General features: G+C 35.1%; 2 protein-coding genes across 2 annotated transcripts; one reads left to right on the forward strand and one right to left on the reverse strand.

The window, feature by feature from the left end:
- Window positions 1-360: 360 nt before the first annotated feature.
- Window positions 361-4,556, reverse strand: LOC121260831 (peroxisomal adenine nucleotide carrier 1-like). The gene is made up of 5 exons (XM_041162867.1): window positions 4,202-4,556; window positions 2,302-2,533; window positions 1,370-1,516; window positions 1,070-1,227; window positions 361-950 (listed from the first exon to the last, which is right to left on the reverse strand). The coding sequence occupies exons 1-5, from the start codon at window positions 4,342-4,344 to the stop codon at window positions 671-673; spliced, it is 960 nt and encodes a 319-aa protein (XP_041018801.1). The 5' UTR covers window positions 4,345-4,556; the 3' UTR covers window positions 361-670.
- Window positions 4,557-5,991: 1,435 nt separating this feature from the next.
- On the forward strand, window positions 5,992-16,709 carry LOC121260063 (mitochondrial Rho GTPase 1-like). The gene is made up of 15 exons (XM_041161920.1): window positions 5,992-6,150; window positions 6,403-6,628; window positions 7,661-7,793; window positions 8,215-8,364; window positions 9,646-9,822; window positions 10,004-10,255; window positions 10,678-10,746; window positions 10,994-11,049; window positions 11,958-12,039; window positions 12,335-12,546; window positions 12,641-12,710; window positions 13,482-13,594; window positions 14,755-14,905; window positions 15,812-15,998; window positions 16,287-16,709. The coding sequence occupies exons 2-15, from the start codon at window positions 6,411-6,413 to the stop codon at window positions 16,358-16,360; spliced, it is 1,944 nt and encodes a 647-aa protein (XP_041017854.1). The 5' UTR covers window positions 5,992-6,150; window positions 6,403-6,410; the 3' UTR covers window positions 16,361-16,709.
- The last annotated feature ends 574 nt before the right edge of the window (window positions 16,710-17,283 follow it).

The following is a 17,283-nucleotide window of genomic DNA, read 5'->3' on the forward strand; positions in this document are numbered from 1 at the left end:
TTTTTTTTCCAACTTCCAAGTTTGAACTTGATAATTAGGCTGATCGACAGTGTGGATCACCATTGAACTTCAGTCCAGACTGCCCCAAACATGATAATCATCAAATTGTATTGACTTTTGAGGCACCAACTAAAGATTTTTAAGTTCAAATCTTGACTTAGGGTGCTTGTTAAAGCAACCTAATCCGACACTTAGGCTTTTAACAGCCACTAAGAATGATCTTTAATTGCCTAGTGCCTCCCCTTTTTGACAACATGAATTTAAAGTTTTTATTAGTGGGCTTTCCTTTCTTCAAATTCACTGTCAATGGGGCAAACAAAATGGATAAAACTCTCCCATTAATCATAATTTAATGATACATGACAGTAATTATAATTTAAATTCATAATCACAATCAGTTTATGCAGAAAAATATTCCCGCACAACATTATTTCTCTCAATTAAAATTTGTACCATAAAGGATTGTCATATGTTTGATGTCTAGTGCATGCCTAGCAATTATTGCTATTAACTTCAACGAACCCTCCACTAACAAAAAGGGAAAAACAAGAGGTTTCTACCTGGGATATTTAACCCACCTCTATAAAGAACATCTGTTCCAACAAAACTGAATAGAAACTCAGAGTATTCACAATGGATTTTATGTAAATTCCCATCACTATATTAACCATCAAGCACTTTTTAATCTACCCCTTGTGAGCAATAGATACCTTCTGGTTGCAAGTATAAGAACCCACGTAGTTGCAGATATTTTCTCCTTGATCATCAAAAGAAGTGCTGAGCTGAGAACAGTCTTCAAGATCTGAGCATCCAATCCCTTGAAATAGCCTGCTATTCCTTCACTTCTCCATATAGCATAGAGAACACCCGGCACTGTTTTGTGGGATTTTCGCCGATCTTTCTTTGCTCCATCATCATTTGAGTCCACAGCTTGAATCATGACCTTGCACCTGAGTGCAGTTAAATCCAAAAAAGTTATAAATACCAAGGGTTAACATGTAGCAGCATGAGAGCATGAAAGCAAAGTTTACATTCTACAGAGAAGTAAGAGTGATAGAACATTTCGCACCTAATTGCAGGATATGTAAGAAATGTTGCAATACTCTTTGAAATTGCACCTAACAAAAAGGCTGAGAAGGCAGAAAGGGATTCTGAGGACAAACTATTCCCGGCTTCATTCTGTTTTCTCTTCAAGAGTCTCTGTTTCAACTGATCGAATACTGTATACTGCAGTATTATATAATTTAAGTCTAAGTCGGTTTATTCTTCAAACCAAATGTCTGCTCAGGTAACTCAAGAATGGCACTACAATGTGAAGTGAAGGATTTGAACAAAATATACTTCTAAGCCAGTAGGCCAGGTCAAATACCTGAATTGCAGGGTTTGAGGTCAGCAGAAGCGAGATGCCGAGGCCATCAAATGCATCACTCCAAGTTCCCTCCGTAAGGGTCTTCCAAAGCCCTTTGGATTTACCAAATGCACTTGTCTGCATCCTAGAGGAAGCTGTATCCAGGGGCTACACAGTGATAAACAGATAGCCTAACATTAGCCTTCAATATCTGTACATATTTTAGCCAAAACTGGTGGAAGAGGAAAAGGAGTAATATATATGTGTTTTTTTATAAGATAAGGACTAATATATATGTTAAAGCAATAAAATTATAAGATCGTCATAAAAAAAATATAATCCCCCCCCCCCCCCCCCCCCTCTCCCTCTAAGTTCATCAAACTACATTCAAATAGCAAATAATTAACTGGAAATGTAATACACGGTATGATAGAAGGTGAACTAGTGTTTTCACTTTCTTTTATAGGTAAAACTAATGCTTCCACTTCCAATTAACAAGAAATCCCAGGCTGTACATGCCAAAACCAAAGCCCCAAGTTCCGTAATCCTCTAGCAGAGAAACTCATTCATGTCTGTCTCATTTCTTTCCTTATTCAAATCATCACACCTTTTTTTTCAATCTTTAAAGAAACCAAATGGAGCATTACATGAAAATATAATTCATATATATATATATATATATTTCTAAAGAGAAATGTTTGGTTCACATAGACATTTCTAAATATAATTAATTTTGGTTCCAATAGCATATTCTATTTTCCCAACATCATATTTGAAATATTCTGCAAACATGGATACTAACATTAGGAATATAGTTACTTATAAAAAGAAAATCACAAATATAGTTGTCCAGAACAGTAGTTTTGGCACCTATTAGATTTTGGATTTTACATTGTGTAATGAGGGATGATTCAATACCAAAATGAAGGAGGTGTGGCCTTTCAATAGCTTACCTGTGTCGCAATGGCAGTGCAAGCTCCAGCAGCAGCTGCAATAACTAAGTTTGCTTTTGTTCCTATTCTTTTGGCACCGCTTCTTTCCAAATATAGCCTTTTGAAGTAGCTGTAGCCATAAAAGTAGACAAACTGTGCAATGAAGGATTGCAGGTTTTTTGTACCCAGGCCCTGGTATAGTGAAAGAACCTGATGGGTAGAAATTGCTTCTCTTAAGACATCGAATAGGTTCCTACAAAAACCATAAAAAGTGAAATCAAATAAACTATCATAGCCAAATCAAAGAGCTGACCTCTGACTTACGAATTCTGTGCTTACATAAGATGTAAATCTCAGCTTTAAGCTACATTTTACCTAGGATGCTGAAACCATTGAATAATCCAGATTCGAAAAGAGTAATTGGGGACCAGGCAACAGCCATTGTGTAGATGCATTGCTATGAGAAGTTAGAACATATGAGGAGCATATTCAATGCCCATCTCCAACTCCGCTAAGGATACAAATAATATAACAAGAGCAAAGAGACTATAGGATGCTCAATCAGAAAAAGTTCAATTCTATAGGCTCTTCTAAGGAAAGAAGCATTACAACTTTGTTTAGGTTGCATTTGCTAATATAACTGTATTCCAGCCAGTAGAAATTAAACAGTTTGGTAAGCAAAAAACAATTCAGAAAGCAACCTCTATACAGCTAAATTATAGAAAGCAATGTTATATGCACTTAGGACAAGTGATTTACAACTATTTCATCAATGAAATTATTGTTTAACTGATCCAAAGAAAAACAAGTGACTTATATAACTATTTATGTGTGTACATGAAGATACATGGTATAAACAAATCTCATAATCATTGGTGCCAAACAACTCTCCTACTAAATGAAAAGTTTTTGTACTATAGACATTCGACCTAACACTAAACTTTTCCATCATAAAGCACCTCACATGATATTATTAGAATGGCTAGATGGAAGAACCATGCAGTGTGCACCATGGATAATTCTAAAAACCAGACAAGATGATATCACGCTTGAAAATAACAAATTAAGAAAACTTCAGAACTAAATTTACACAGTTTTAAAGGGGAAACCAGTGCCCACCAGATGTAATCGTAAAAGCCAACCAGACAACATGATACCACTCTTGGAAATGAACAACTACGAAACAGCTTCAGAACTATATCGACATAGTCGTTTTTTAAGGGTGCCATATTTGCATAGTCTTTATGCTAAAGGCTATCACATATCCATAAACAAACAATATAAAAATAAAAACAGAAACAAAAAAGAGATAATTGGATTATGAGTTGCCCCACAAACGATAGAAACAAAATATGAAACTTTTCATTGACGAAAGTAATGGACGACAAAATAAAAATAAAAATAAAAATAAAAACTCAACAATTAGAGGTACCTTAAAGTCTAGACTGCCTTCTTATATATAAAAAAAAAAAAAAAAAATCTAGACTGCCAATTGCATCATAAAATTCTTTCCCTTTTTTTCCGAACAACTGCTCATTAATATAACTTCAAATTCGCTTAAATATGATTAACCCCAATCCAGTTTGTTTGATCTGAAGACCTTTTAACTCTTCGTATATAACGTTGAGCTTTTCATTTGCCAACCAATCAAGAAAGCATGAATCTTTTTTTTTTAAGAACACCATAAGAGCTCAAATGTCTCTATACAACCGAATTACATTAAAACTTCCATACAGAGGCTATATAAAACCAGTACAGTCATAAAACAAAAAAAAGCTAATATAAGACTTTACCAGATAGATAAACACTGACCATGATGAAAGAAAGAAAAATACAGACCCAGATCATGAAACGACAAATTATGATGAAAGATTGGAAGGAAAAAAAAATGATCATTTGAGAAAACGAAAAGATGGGTAACCTGTATTTTTGCTGGCCATGGGCTCGAACATCGGCTTGGTACTTCGTCTTACAAGTATCAAGCGGGTACAAGATGGTGGTGCTCAAGAGGGATCCTATGGCCCCTGAAGTTGCCTCCGACACAGATTTCAGATCAAGACCCATCTCCAATTTTCAGTATTCCTAAAAAACTCGAGAACAAGAATACACACGACTGTACATATTTTTATATATATATAGAGAGAGCGGGGCATAAACCAGTTAGGTGAAACCGCGGAAGAGAGAGAAGGCGATGAAAAGTAGAAACGTCCATGAAGGTAGCTGGGAAAGGAAATGCAATTTTGTTTTTCTAATCATATGTGAATGTGTTTTGATGGAAAGTGACACCAAGACCAGCGAAATGGCTTTTTCTTGGAATTGAAAAACGTGATTGGTCTTTCACCGTCCTACTATTTTATTTTCTTCTCTTTTTTTCCTTAATTAATAACAATTTTTAAGTGAATAATTTGCAACTTTCTTTTGAGGAATTTACCTCTTTATACTTTTTGTTCTTCCATTGCATGAATGTTACACTATTTCATTATATGGATTATGGTAAAAGTAGGAGTTTTTTTTTTTAAGAAATTAAAATCACATCCTGCATTATAAAATTATGGCATGAAGACACTAACTAGTTAGGTGAGAAAGAAAGGTGAGTTGAATATATTTTATTTAAAGGGTTATAGATATAGAGATTTCATAAAAATAAATTTATAAATTGATATAATTTTATGTGATTTGTTAGATTTATTTTATAATAAAATTGACTTATAATCTGACATATTGCATTAAATCGCGTCAATTTATAAATTTACTTTTATAATTATAGTATTTTTTTATAAAAAGTAAGGCAATCCAAATAGATACATTAATTTCTGACTGTACAAAAAAAATCATTTATATATTTAAATTGGAGTTACATGGTACTTTAATCACCCTTATTAGGCTTTAATTTACAGGTGAGAAAGTCATAATAATTATCTTGACTTCATATAATATAAAGTGCAAGTTTATTAATCTTGCATATTTGTTACCATCTATATTTAAAGTTAAGGTTCAACTTAACCTCACTTGTTTGTTACCATGTCTAAAGTTATGGTTTTTATTATTTTTAAATTTACCATATATTTTTAAAATCATGACTTTTTAACCCTAACAAACACCCAATTTCGCAATAAACTATTATAAGCAAGAAAATTTAAAACAAATAATAAATAGGTTGGTCGATTGATTCGACGATCCTTTATTAATTTAGAGATAACTATCTCAATTCCAATTTTAACGCAATCTATATAATAGATTAAGATACGGCAATCGGGAATTGTAACTAACTATCATATCCTATAATCTGATTAACGGTAATATTCTATAGTTCGTTATTTTGAGAAGATTGTTAAAGAATGTTACCTTATATATCATATCAAATGCTTAAATTATCATTTTTATCACAATAGTGTCAAAACTTTGATAATTTAAATCCAAATTTGTTTCTTGTAGGTACCTACACTTTGGTGTTTAAAATTTACCAAATAATCCAAATTTATTTTTTAAGATTTTAAAATTCTTATTGTCATTATAATTGTCATAAGTAGAATAAATAAAATCAATAAAATTCATTAGTTTTGTAATTTGATGATAATGTGATATGAAATAAATAATATTTATTTATCAACAAGTTCTTCTAGTCTCCTGCCCCCTTCAGTATACTCTTCTCTAAATCCCAGCCGTCCGATCACAAACTCAAACAGAGAGTGGTTTTTTTCTTTTTGAAAACAAATATAAAAGATATATATTGTTTCTGTCTGAAGGCTGAAGCTTCGTCTCTCACTTGAGGATTTGCAAAGCCTTTCTCCGTAGCCGCCAAACGCCTCTCTCTCTACTTGCTAGGGTATTCCGGTTCTCTTCTTCGAGCTCTCCATTATAACTCAGAAGGTATTGTTAATCTTCAGCCCATTTTTCCAGGTTTATTAGCACCTGTGCCTTCATTTCCATCATAGTCTTCAATTTCCTTTGAACACAAGTTTTTTTTTTCTTCTTTTTCATCATCTTCTTCTCTACCCAGTTCTTGTCCTCGAATGCTCAGTAATTAGGATATTTTTATTTATGCCATTGCTTTTGCGCGAGCTTCTATGATTGGCTTTTTTTTTTTTGGGGGGGGGGTTGGGGGGTTTGCATTCTTTGAAGATTTTTCAATGGCGAAAGCTTCAGCCGGGACAACAAACCCATACGGCCGGACTGGGGTGCGTATCGTGGTTGCAGGGGACCGATGCAGCGGTAAATCGAGTTTGATTGTGACGGTTGCAGCCGAGAACTTTCCGGCGAACGTGCCGCCGGTGTTGCCTCCGACGAGGCTGCCTGAGGACTTCTTCCCTGACCGCGTGCCCATCACAATTATCGACACTTCGTCTCGGTATCGTTTCTACTCTTCAATTTTTTATTTTTAAAGCTCTGTTTGGTTGGTGATAAACTTCAGGAAATTAGACGAAAACAAAGTTGTTATTTTGACGTTGGATTAGAATATTGCATTATATCATTGGACGAGATTCAGCTTATTTACTTAACCCAGACAAAGGTATTCAGTTTATTCTTGCTTTATTCATAGTCTCCGTATGGTTGATGACGATGTGTATTGCTGTGGGGTTGATGAGGAAGAGCATGAAATGAAAAGACACTGAGATTCTAAATTGGGGTTAGGCTTTGGTTATTTAATGCTCGTGAAAATTGTCAAAACTGCACGAATTTGTGGTTCAGTCATTCTGCGTCATTTGCAAAGCAAATATTATATGTTCTCTCTTAGAATAGGAAAATACTTTGTTCAATTTCCATTTTCAGTCGCGTGCTATTCAGTTGACAATGTGCAAATGCGTGTTTTTTTATCGGTAAAGAATAATTTTATTAATGAGCAAAGTAGGCATAGCCCATGTACACAACAACGTGGAAATGTGTTAAAAGGGTAATATATTGTCGGTATATTTCTTAATTTTATTTTTTATACGCCAAGAAAACAAGAATTGGGTCTAATGCAACTCTTTGGGATAGTTTGGTTTAAAATTTAGAGTAGCGAAGACGTTTTGAGGCCTTGCTTAAAGTTGATTTCTCATGGCCCTCCTACTGACATGCATTGTTTTCTGGAATCAGGCAGCATTAAAATACAGGAGTTACAGGTTTAGCTTGACCGTTATGTCTTTTTTCTGAAGAGCAGTGTGGTTGCTGACCGTTATGTCTTTTTGTTCCTATATTTGAAATAAGAAAAGTATTGCCTCTATTTGACTGACTTTAGTACAATTAGCTTCTTTCAAACTGGAAATTGCAGAATTTTTAGTTTCTTGCCTTTCGGATGACAAGAAAAAGGTTCTATCAGTTTTTCTTTTTTAACGTGGGAAACACGCAAATATTTCTAGTTTGATATTGAATAATTGATTGTTCTGTTTTTCTCAATCAGTGTGGAGGATGATGGTAAAGTTGCTGAAGAATTGAAGCGGGCTGATGCAGTTGTGTTTACTTATGCATGTGATGAGCCTACTACTCTTGATCGATTGAGTACTTTCTGGCTGCCAAAACTTCGTAAATTAGAGGTCTCTATCCTTTGTTTTCATTTTCCTTCTCCAAATGTTGCTTTATTGAAAATATTTAGTGGAAGATACCTTTTTCAAAGAAAGGCATACTCTGGTTGGAAATTCCAGCCGGACTGTATAGTCATTGTATTAAATTTGGCCTCTTGGGTTTCTTTCTTTTTTGGGATTTTGGAAATTGTTTCCATAAAAATATGTGGAGAATCCTCTTGAGTGCAAACAATTTCTAGGGGTCATCGGATTGGGGGAACTTCCCTTGAATTAATAGAGATGCACTTGCGAGAAACTCCTTGCCGAGAGCCTGTGCACCCCTGGGATTAGTCGGGACTAAGTTATTGGACCCCCGGTGCCAATAAAAAAAATGTGGAGCCACATTGATTTTAACTATTATTCTCTCATTGGACATCTTTAATTCAATGAACAGGTGAAAGTCCCTGTTATAGTGGTGGGTTGTAAGCTGGATTTGAGAGATGAGAACCAGCAGGTGAGCTTGGAACAAGTGATGTCACCAATAATGCAACAATTTCGGGAGATTGAAACCTGTATTGAATGTTCGGCAGTTAAACAAATTCAGGTATTACACATTGATGGTCCTCTATGTGTGCTTTTTAATTGATTGTATTACGTTTGGTGTCGCATTGCTTTGTGTTTCATGCACATGAAGTATTTCACATTTCTAGTGTTACTGATGGGCTCCTATAGTACTATATATTGTTTTTTTGTTTTTTTTTTTAATTGGTAAATGATAACAATGTTTTTATTATTGTTAAATGTACAGAAGCCTAGCCACATTCTGCTTATATTCCATACCTATCTCCTGGTTTTTTAAGGTATTGAGGAAGATATATTAAGAGATGATAAATGCTTTTGCTCACAAGGACACTGATTTGTTTTGGGAAGCAAAATTTCCTGTTGAAACATAAGTCTTTTATTTTTTAGTCAGGAAACAAGAATTTTATTGATGATATAGATAGGCGTAGCCCAAGTATGCAGGACATGATAAAGAGCGACACCTAAGCATGAGTGTTCAGTGATACAAGGAAATCATGGATATTCAAGCCATTAAAATCTATTACAATTGGCCAATGGAATAAGTATTAACAAAAAGAGTTCTAAGCTCGTCCATTGATCGCTCGCGATCCTTGAAGCTTCTTTCAATTTGCTACTTTCTTTCTAGTGTTCTTGAAAGAAAAATAAAGATTAAATTGGATTGATTTACTTAAAGCTTGGGTATTGATGATATAATGATATTTTTGAACGAGTCTAGTTAGTATAGTAAATCACAACCAAATTTGTGAAATCTGGTTTGAGATCAGAGTGGAAGGAATTTTTATTGATTGAGTTTAATTTTAATAAACGTAGCGATATATATTTGCTGATATTCTGCAAAAAGTGCACTTGCCCTCAGGAATAATGTTCTGGCTTGGTCATGTTTGGTTCTATATGCATGATATGCAGAAGTTGCACTGTCTAGAATTAGGCCTGTCATCTATTTGCCCATTCGGGTTGACTAGTTTTGTGGTGGGTTCTGTATGGTAATAGATTTGTTTTAATTAAACTTTTGTTTGTGCATCAAGAATTCCATTCAAGCTAGTGACTACTCGAATTTGATTTCAATTTGCTTAATCATACATTTAGGGCCCTTTTGGGAACATAATTGTTATCAAATATTCTCTGACTATTTCACTGCTATTCTTAAACTATTTCACTACTATTCACAAACTACTTCACTACTAATCACAGATATTTTGAGATATTCTTAGTATCCAAATGAGCCCTTAGTTACTCTATCTGAAGCCATTTTTGGGATTCATGCATGATCATTCTAATCGCTTGAGTTTAATTCGATTTGCAGATCCCTGAGGTTTTCTACTATGCACAAAAAGCTGTGCTACATCCAACAGGTCCATTATTTGACCAGGAAACACAGACTTTGAAGCCCCGATGTGTGCGGGCCTTGAAGCGGATATTTATTCTTTGTGACCATGATAAGGATGGTGCCCTTAGTGATGCAGAGTTGAATGATTTTCAGGTTTCTTTTCCCCCCTTGTTTGTGACTCTTGTCGTTTTGGAAGTTTTATTTATATTTTTTTTATGTGTACTGAGAATTTGGGAATGATCTTGTAAGACTTTCGAAGGGGTTTCTCATCGATCATAGTTAATGGTATGTTTTGCTTAAGATTAATGAGAGATCTAAGATTACTTGTAAACAGGTCAAATGTTTCAATGCTCCATTACAACCCTCTGAAATAGTAGGTGTTAAAAGGGTTGTGGCAGAAAAACTGGCTGAAGGAGTCAATGACCGTGGGCTTACTTTGACCGGATTCCTTTTTCTTCATGCACTATTCATAGAAAAAGGCCGACTTGAGACAACATGGACTGTCCTCAGAAAATTTGGGTACAATAATGATATCAGACTTTCAGAAGATCTAATTCCTTCATCTTTCAAGAGAGCCCCTGATCAGGTAATAGCTTGTTGAGGCAAATTACAGTTTATACAATAGCCACAGTTTTACTTGAAATGTTACAATGATTTTATATGTGCTTAGTTGATATACATATATATACATATATTTTTCTGGAATTGAAGGGAACCTAGTATAGTTTTTAATGATCCATTGCCAAGAATCAGTTTCTTGTTTTGTGAATTTTTATGACGATCATCCCTACTCAACTCAGAGTTAAGCATGAATAATTAGAAGTCATTTTATTAGCATGACATCTACTGTTCTGATTTTTTATAAGATTTTATATAATCGTATATGAACCATCTTTGTCCCCCACCACGCCAAAAAGCCCCAAAACGGAACTGTTGAATACTCTTTGTGGAGCTTTGAAGCATACAATGTTTGTTTAAAATGCTTATTGCTGGTTTTCATTTGTGTAGAGTGTGGAGTTGACCAATGAAGCCATTGAGTATCTGAGAGGAACCTTTGAATTGTTTGACAGCGATCATGTATGTCTTTTTCTGTGCTCTAGAGTACTTGATTTCCCAAGTTTGTTGTAAATTATTTTATTGGCAGGAATCTTTTAATTGTATTACAGCAAACTTGTGATAAATAAGATAATTTACAAGTTTGTTGTAAATTATCTTATCACATAACTTGGGCAATCAGTATTTACTTCGATAGCCTACAATTTATTCAAGTAGCTAATTGTCGTATACCAACTTAAAATCATGACTGCTATTTTTTCCCTATCAGGATGGGGTCCTGCGACCTCGTGAAATTGAAGATATATTTTCTACTGCCGCTGAGAGGTAGTTTTTTCCCTGTTATGTTCATAATTGTTAAGGGGCTTGCTTCACTTTGCTGTACTTTGATATTAATATGTTCCATGACCATGAAGCATCCTGTGCACCTTCATGTTAAGTTAACCAATCTGCATGGCTATCTGCTTTAAATTATGTTTGTTAAGTGGTTCAACATGACAATCCTCGTAGTCTTGCTATCAATGCGTGGTCTTAATGTCTTCACAATATTTACAACTAACAATTAGGCGTCTTGCAGATATGCTAAATGCATTATTTATTTGCATGTACAGATAGAAAGCGTGCCCATCTTTTTACTGGACACTTTAATTTGCAATTATTTTTTTGTTTCTTGAATTTTGCTTATATTGTTTTAGTAATGTTTCATGTTCCCAGAATGTCAGATATATATTTTGTTTTATTTTTATTTTTGTTTAACTTTTGCATGTTTTATTTCCATTTGCTTGTAAATCTAATTAGGCAAAATCGTCTTGCCTATAGTTCCATCTGTTGGGAAATTTGTCATCTCATAAACGAGAAATTGAGAATTTGGCTTTGATTATAAGTGTAGACCTTTTACTTTGATATTTATTATTTGCTTTCATTCTCTTCTGGTTGCTTCTCTTCTTTTTAACTATAACCTGGGGACTGTTTAGTCTTTCTGGGAGGTTGCTACAATTCTAACATGAACATATGCACACATATTGTCTGCATCCCCACCCTCACCCCTGGTCATGGGTCCCCTTCAAACCTCTTTTTTGTTTTTTTTAATAAATATTTAAGGAGTTTTTTTGGTATCTATGGTTGATTCAAGTCATGTCAAGGAAAGGTTCCAAGTGTTTGATTTATTTCTTTCTCAGTAACTATATTGATTAGCATCTAAAGGGTTTGAATGTTTGGCATACTTCTTTTGCCAGTTCTTGGGATAGAGCCCCTTATGTGGATGCTGCCGAGAGAAATGCACTTGGTGGGTTATCACTTGATGGTTTTTTGTCAGAGGTATGTCTTCCAGTCTATTGTTAATTTTTCCTTTTCTTTTTGTTATTTTATAGTGGGGGTTGGGTGGATATGTTACATAATTTATTTTTTTGATAAGTAATGTTGCGTGAGTTTACAAGCCAACTACTGATTTAATATGATCTCAATGTTGCCATTTTGGCCGCTTATTCAAATGTGAAGTTTAGATTTATGTTATGCAGATTTTTCAGTGGTAACGTATGCACTTAGATTTCAATTAACAATAGCAATTCCTTTATTCTTTGCTAACATGTAAATTTCTGTGACGTGGTTGCAGTGGGCTCTTATGACTCTTATAGACCCAGCTTGGTGCATGGAGAATCTGATATACATTGGTTATCCTGGTGATCCTTTGTCTGCTTTCCGTGTGACCAGAAGAAGGCGTGTGGATCGCAAGAAGCAACAGGCAGACAGAAATGTTTTCCAGTGTTTTGTTTTTGGGCCCAAGAAGGCTGGAAAGTCTGCAGTATTGAATTCTTTTCTTGGAAGGTTTTTGAATAATCCTTTTAAATCCGATACTTCCCATTGGTTTAATTTGTGATAAAGTAATCTTACACTTTTTATTGATGAATTGTAAGTGCAGGAGTTTTTCTGATAATTATGCTTCAACCATCGATGAGCAGTATGCAGTGAATGTTGTTGATCAACCTGGGGTGAGTCACATTATGCACCACTGATATAAGTATTGAACACGTGCATTGGTCAGTCCTTTGATGGGTTGAGAAGGTGGAGTTAACTTTCTTAGCTACACCCATGCTCTAGGCCCCGTCCACTATTAGAAAAAAAATAAAAATAAAAAAGGGCCTATTTGAGCAAGTAACTTTTTTGTGTCTAAAAGAATTGGTGCTGTCACCAAGGCTATTCTTGCTGTGTTTCACGTATCAAGTTTGTATGTTTTAAAAAACAAAATTTAAAATTGAATTACACTATAATTCAGTTGCCAAATCATGTTGAGCTGCGGGTAGATTTTGCATAAGCTTTTTAAAAAGCAGCAGGTAGCAAGTGTGAGAATTGCTTGGGCATTGATTAATGTACAATAGATGCCTGAATTAATTTCACAAGGAAACTTAATTTGTTTCTCTCTTTTTCGGTGCCAGTCGTTTTGTGGGGGGGGGGGGGGGGGGGGGGGGGGGGGGGGGGGGGGTTTATTGACCACAATTACTGATAGCAGATGCAATTCCTAGTTTAGTTTATCAGTAAGTATTTTTATGAGAATTTATTGATGATTTCAAAGGCGCTATGCAAGTACAAAGGGAGGATACAAAAAATTCCCCTAATCATAAATAGCTAAATACTACCATTTTCAAATGTCTAATATTTATTATCTTGTTTAAATCAAAATACTGTTAGTTGGTATGATTGCTAATCTTGTTCATATTTTATGGTTCCATCCCTTTGTCTGAGCATTTGTTTATTTTCCCCAGGGAACAACAAAGACCCTTGTGTTGAGAGAGATACCTGAAGATGGAGTTTCCAAACTACTATCTGATAAAGAATCTTTGGCTTCTTGTGACATAGCAGTGTTTGTTCATGACAGGTAAATCTTTGGTTTGATAACTTGTATTGTTTTTTTTTTTTTTTTCTATTTCCTGAATTTCTTGGGAAATTTCCCTTATTGATGATGCTGCACATTTGCACATGGGGTAGGTTTAACCAATGGCTTTTTAACTTGTCTACATGATAGGCAAAGCGTGTGTATGGGTTTTGACTGTCTTTTCTTTTCTTTTTCTCTTTTTTTTCCCGAGGAGTTTTAACTATCTAGTAGCTACTTTGGAAGCTACTAACTCTATTAAAAGGTGAACTTACTTTTTCTCTAGAATACTATATTTTTTTTATAAGTTCAATCTTTTTTTTTACTAATCGAAGTGACAAGAATACCATATTATTTGACTTGGTATGACTTCTTGTGTGGAGATAAGGTTCTCAAGGTAGTTTATCGAAGAGTTTTGGTGGCAGCCTTTTTACTTCTATTTGATGACACTTACTTGTGGGATGTTGGTTTATCTGTGAGACACCTATTGGGAGGTGGGAATTCTTCGTTTTTTATTTGTTCTATTCCATGCCTTTGAGACGGGGTGGTAAGATAGGCTTCGTTGGGTCCCCTTAAACAAGTGGAGTTTGAAGTAAGATCGTTTTACGAAGTTTTATATCCTGCTGGTAGTTTATCCTTTCTTTGGAAACATATATGGCAAAACAAGGCTCCCTTGAGAGTGCTTTTTTTTTGGATTGACTATTCTTGGAAAGATTCTCACCTTCTACACTCTTAAGGAAGAGGACATGACAGTGATTGATTGGTGCTGCTTGTATAAGAGGAGTGGAGAAACAATTGATCATCACTTGCTTCTCTGTGGGGTAGCCAATGCTTTATGGATATTTGTGGTGGATCTCTTGGCAATTGGCATGTTGGATCGGTGAGTTTGCTGGCCCTCATAGGGAAACTTTATGGATAATGATCCCATGCGTAAGGAGAGAAAGAAATGATTGTGTTTTTGAGGATTGTCATATGACAATGGCAGAAGTCAAGGATCTCTCTTTAGAACCTTATACCATTGAATGATTTTCCTGGGTAAATGGTAGCACCTTTTTTTTAATTACTAATCAAGTTTAACTTATTTATAACAGAATATTTACGATCCATTTTACAGTTTTCATTTGCATTTTGGAGTTTCTGAGGATTGTTGCATTTTACTTTTATAGTTCTAATGCATTCTCATGGGAGAGAGCAACTGAGTTGCTGGTAGAAGTTGCTAGTCATGGTGAGGATACTGGCTTTGAAGTGCCCTGCCTCATTGTTGCAGCTAAAGATGATCAGGAGTCATTTCCTATGGCCATACAAGAATCTACCAGGGTATTTCTATTTCCTGTGACTACAATATCCTGCATATCTTAGCATGCAAGCTATCTGCTAAATTTTTTTTAGTGAGTTTAGTTGTTGCCTTGCTCTGAACACTGGTTTCTGTCTTTGGCGTATTGTGTTACAGAACTTATTCATGCAGTTTCTTTTTTCCTCGGTGATAATAGTTGAAAATCTGTTAGAAGTATTCATTAAGTCGATTAGTAATATTGGTTGCAACTTGTAACTTGAAATGAATGGACAACTTTTTTCCTATTTTGGATTTCAAACAGAAGTGTTTCAAAGTTACATGATTAGAATACACGAGCACCTAAAGTCAGAGGTCTAATTATGATATAAATGATAAAACGAAAATGACACTCTACCAAGTCCAACCAGTGAATAGATGCTTTATCAAATCAACATTCCAAAGTTGGTTTCCTGGTCCGAGATGTTAGAAATTTGGTGAAGTTTCAAAACTTAGACAAGGTGGTCTGAGTCCAACATTTTGGACCATGTACCCATGGCATTTAAAACTGGTTAAATGAAGCTCGCGATTCTATTCGATTAGTAACAGTTTCAAGTTGTAATTTGAGGTAGACAACTTTTTCCCTTTTTCAGGCATTCTTTAGGTTTGGTTGAACAATGTCCAACCATGTAGATATATTCATGTTCTTTTTTTCATAATTAGGAAGACACATGCACTTGTGGCTTGTTAATCTGTTGCTAATCTTTTGCTTCAGGTTCAGTAATAGTAACTGTGATGATGATGGAATAAGATTGACATCAACTGGCCTTCAATTGTTCACATGACCGCTATTCTTTTAATCGTAGTCTATAGATATACTATGAACAATGCTATTTTTTTCTATTTCGATCCTAACTTGTCTAACATGTTTTTATATAAATATGCTTATGTAGGTTAGTCAGGACATGGGAATCGAGGCCCCTATACCCATCAGTATGAAGTTGGGTGAAACCAATAATGTTTTCCGTAGGATTGTGAGTGCTGCAGAACACCCTCATTTGAGCATTCCTGAAACTGAAGCTGGGAGAAGCCGCAAACAGTACCATCGGCTCATAAACCGTTCACTTGTGTTCTTTTCAGGTGCGTCGATGTTTGGAATTTGTGAATTTTGATTTTCTGATGTCTCAGGTCATCAACTTTGATCTCTTATTGAACTTCACAGGGTTTATAAAAAACTAAAGTTTGTGTTATCTCTGCAGTCAGCATTTTTCTGTACTGATAAAATTTGCTTTGTCCTTGAATCTGGTGGCCTATTCCTCTTTTCTAGTGGATGATCATTTTTGCTGTGATGCTTGGGCCGGAGTTTTATTCATCTGTGAGCTTTTTTTTTTTTTCTTTTTTCACTGAATAATTTTGTGCCTTTGACAGTTGGAGCTGCGGTGGCCATTGTTGGGCTTGCATCTTACCGTGTCTATGCTGCAAGGAAGAATTCTTCCAACTGAGGATCAAACAGTGTAGTTTAGCTCATCCTCATCGATCTACATAAAGTTGTTTGTGCTACAATTTTTCGTCTTGAAACCCCTATACCTTGTTGGGTTTCTTGATACAGTTGCATTTCTTGATACAGTTTATTTTATATTTCTTCTGTTCCTTGTAGGGTTTTCGGGCTGTGAATCTTGCCTCTTCAATTATGGTGTTCCTTATAGCATCTTTTCTTCCCCTCCTCCTTTGGGAGGCTTTTCAAAGTAGAATACTGAAAAATAATAGTAAATTTTACAAATATGAAAATTTTGCGAAGTTTGTTCAATTTGTAAATGAAACTTCCTAAACCGATTTGGTTGAAGATTTCAATTTTTCGGCTTCAGTGTTTTGTTATGTTACTCGCAATATGGTCAAAATTTATCTAAAATAAAGATATATAATGTGCCTATAGTTCTCTTCTTCTTGGTTCTCAGTTAATCTTTTTTTTATGGCTGGTCCAAAACAGAGAGACTTGGTAGGATTATTAAGGCTCTGTTTGGATACTAAGAGTATTTCAGATGATTTGTGATAGTAGTGAAATAGTTTGTAAATAATAGTGATAGTAGTTAAAATAATCTGAGAATATTTGAGAACAACTGTGTTCTCAAATAGACCCGCCACCTAGGGTGCATGTTCAATCATTTGGATCTTGCTGGCTTCTTTTTTGGAGCTAATACTTGGATAAACCGAACAAAAAAATGGCTGAAGGATGAAGAATGTGGGGGAAGAAGGGGGGTGGGGGTGGTTTGGGATGATTTTCTTCCCCCCTTCCAAAATTGGCCCATATAGCGAGCCCACAAGGGACTAAGGGAGAAGCAAGTAAGAGAGTTTGGTCAAACTCAACGACCCTCCATTAAGAGGAGTCGGTGCGTTTTTGTAGAGCACTTGGTCCACGATCAAAATT

This window comes from Juglans microcarpa x Juglans regia, chromosome 4D, assembly GCF_004785595.1.
Source record: "Juglans microcarpa x Juglans regia isolate MS1-56 chromosome 4D, Jm3101_v1.0, whole genome shotgun sequence".
Taxonomy (NCBI): Eukaryota; Viridiplantae; Streptophyta; class Magnoliopsida; order Fagales; family Juglandaceae; genus Juglans; species Juglans microcarpa x Juglans regia.

Bases quoted from the DNA above. Each gene is read 5' to 3' on its own strand.
- LOC121260831 (XM_041162867.1), bottom strand. From the start codon at position 4,344: ATGGGTCTTGATCTGAAATCTGTGTCGGAGGCAACTTCAGGGGCCATA. The intron at 1,228-1,369 runs GTATTTGACCTG...ATAATACTGCAG, and splicing joins CCTCAAACCCTGCAATTCAG to TATACAGTATTCGATCAGTT. The intron at 951-1,069 runs GTGCGAAATGTT...AACTGCACTCAG, and splicing joins CTTACATATCCTGCAATTAG to GTGCAAGGTCATGATTCAAG.
- LOC121260063 (XM_041161920.1), top strand. From the start codon at position 6,411: ATGGCGAAAGCTTCAGCCGGGACAACAAACCCATACGGCCGGACTGGG. The intron at 6,629-7,660 runs GTATCGTTTCTA...TTTCTCAATCAG, and splicing joins ATTATCGACACTTCGTCTCG to TGTGGAGGATGATGGTAAAG. The intron at 14,906-15,811 runs GTATTTCTATTT...ATGCTTATGTAG, and splicing joins CCATACAAGAATCTACCAGG to GTTAGTCAGGACATGGGAAT.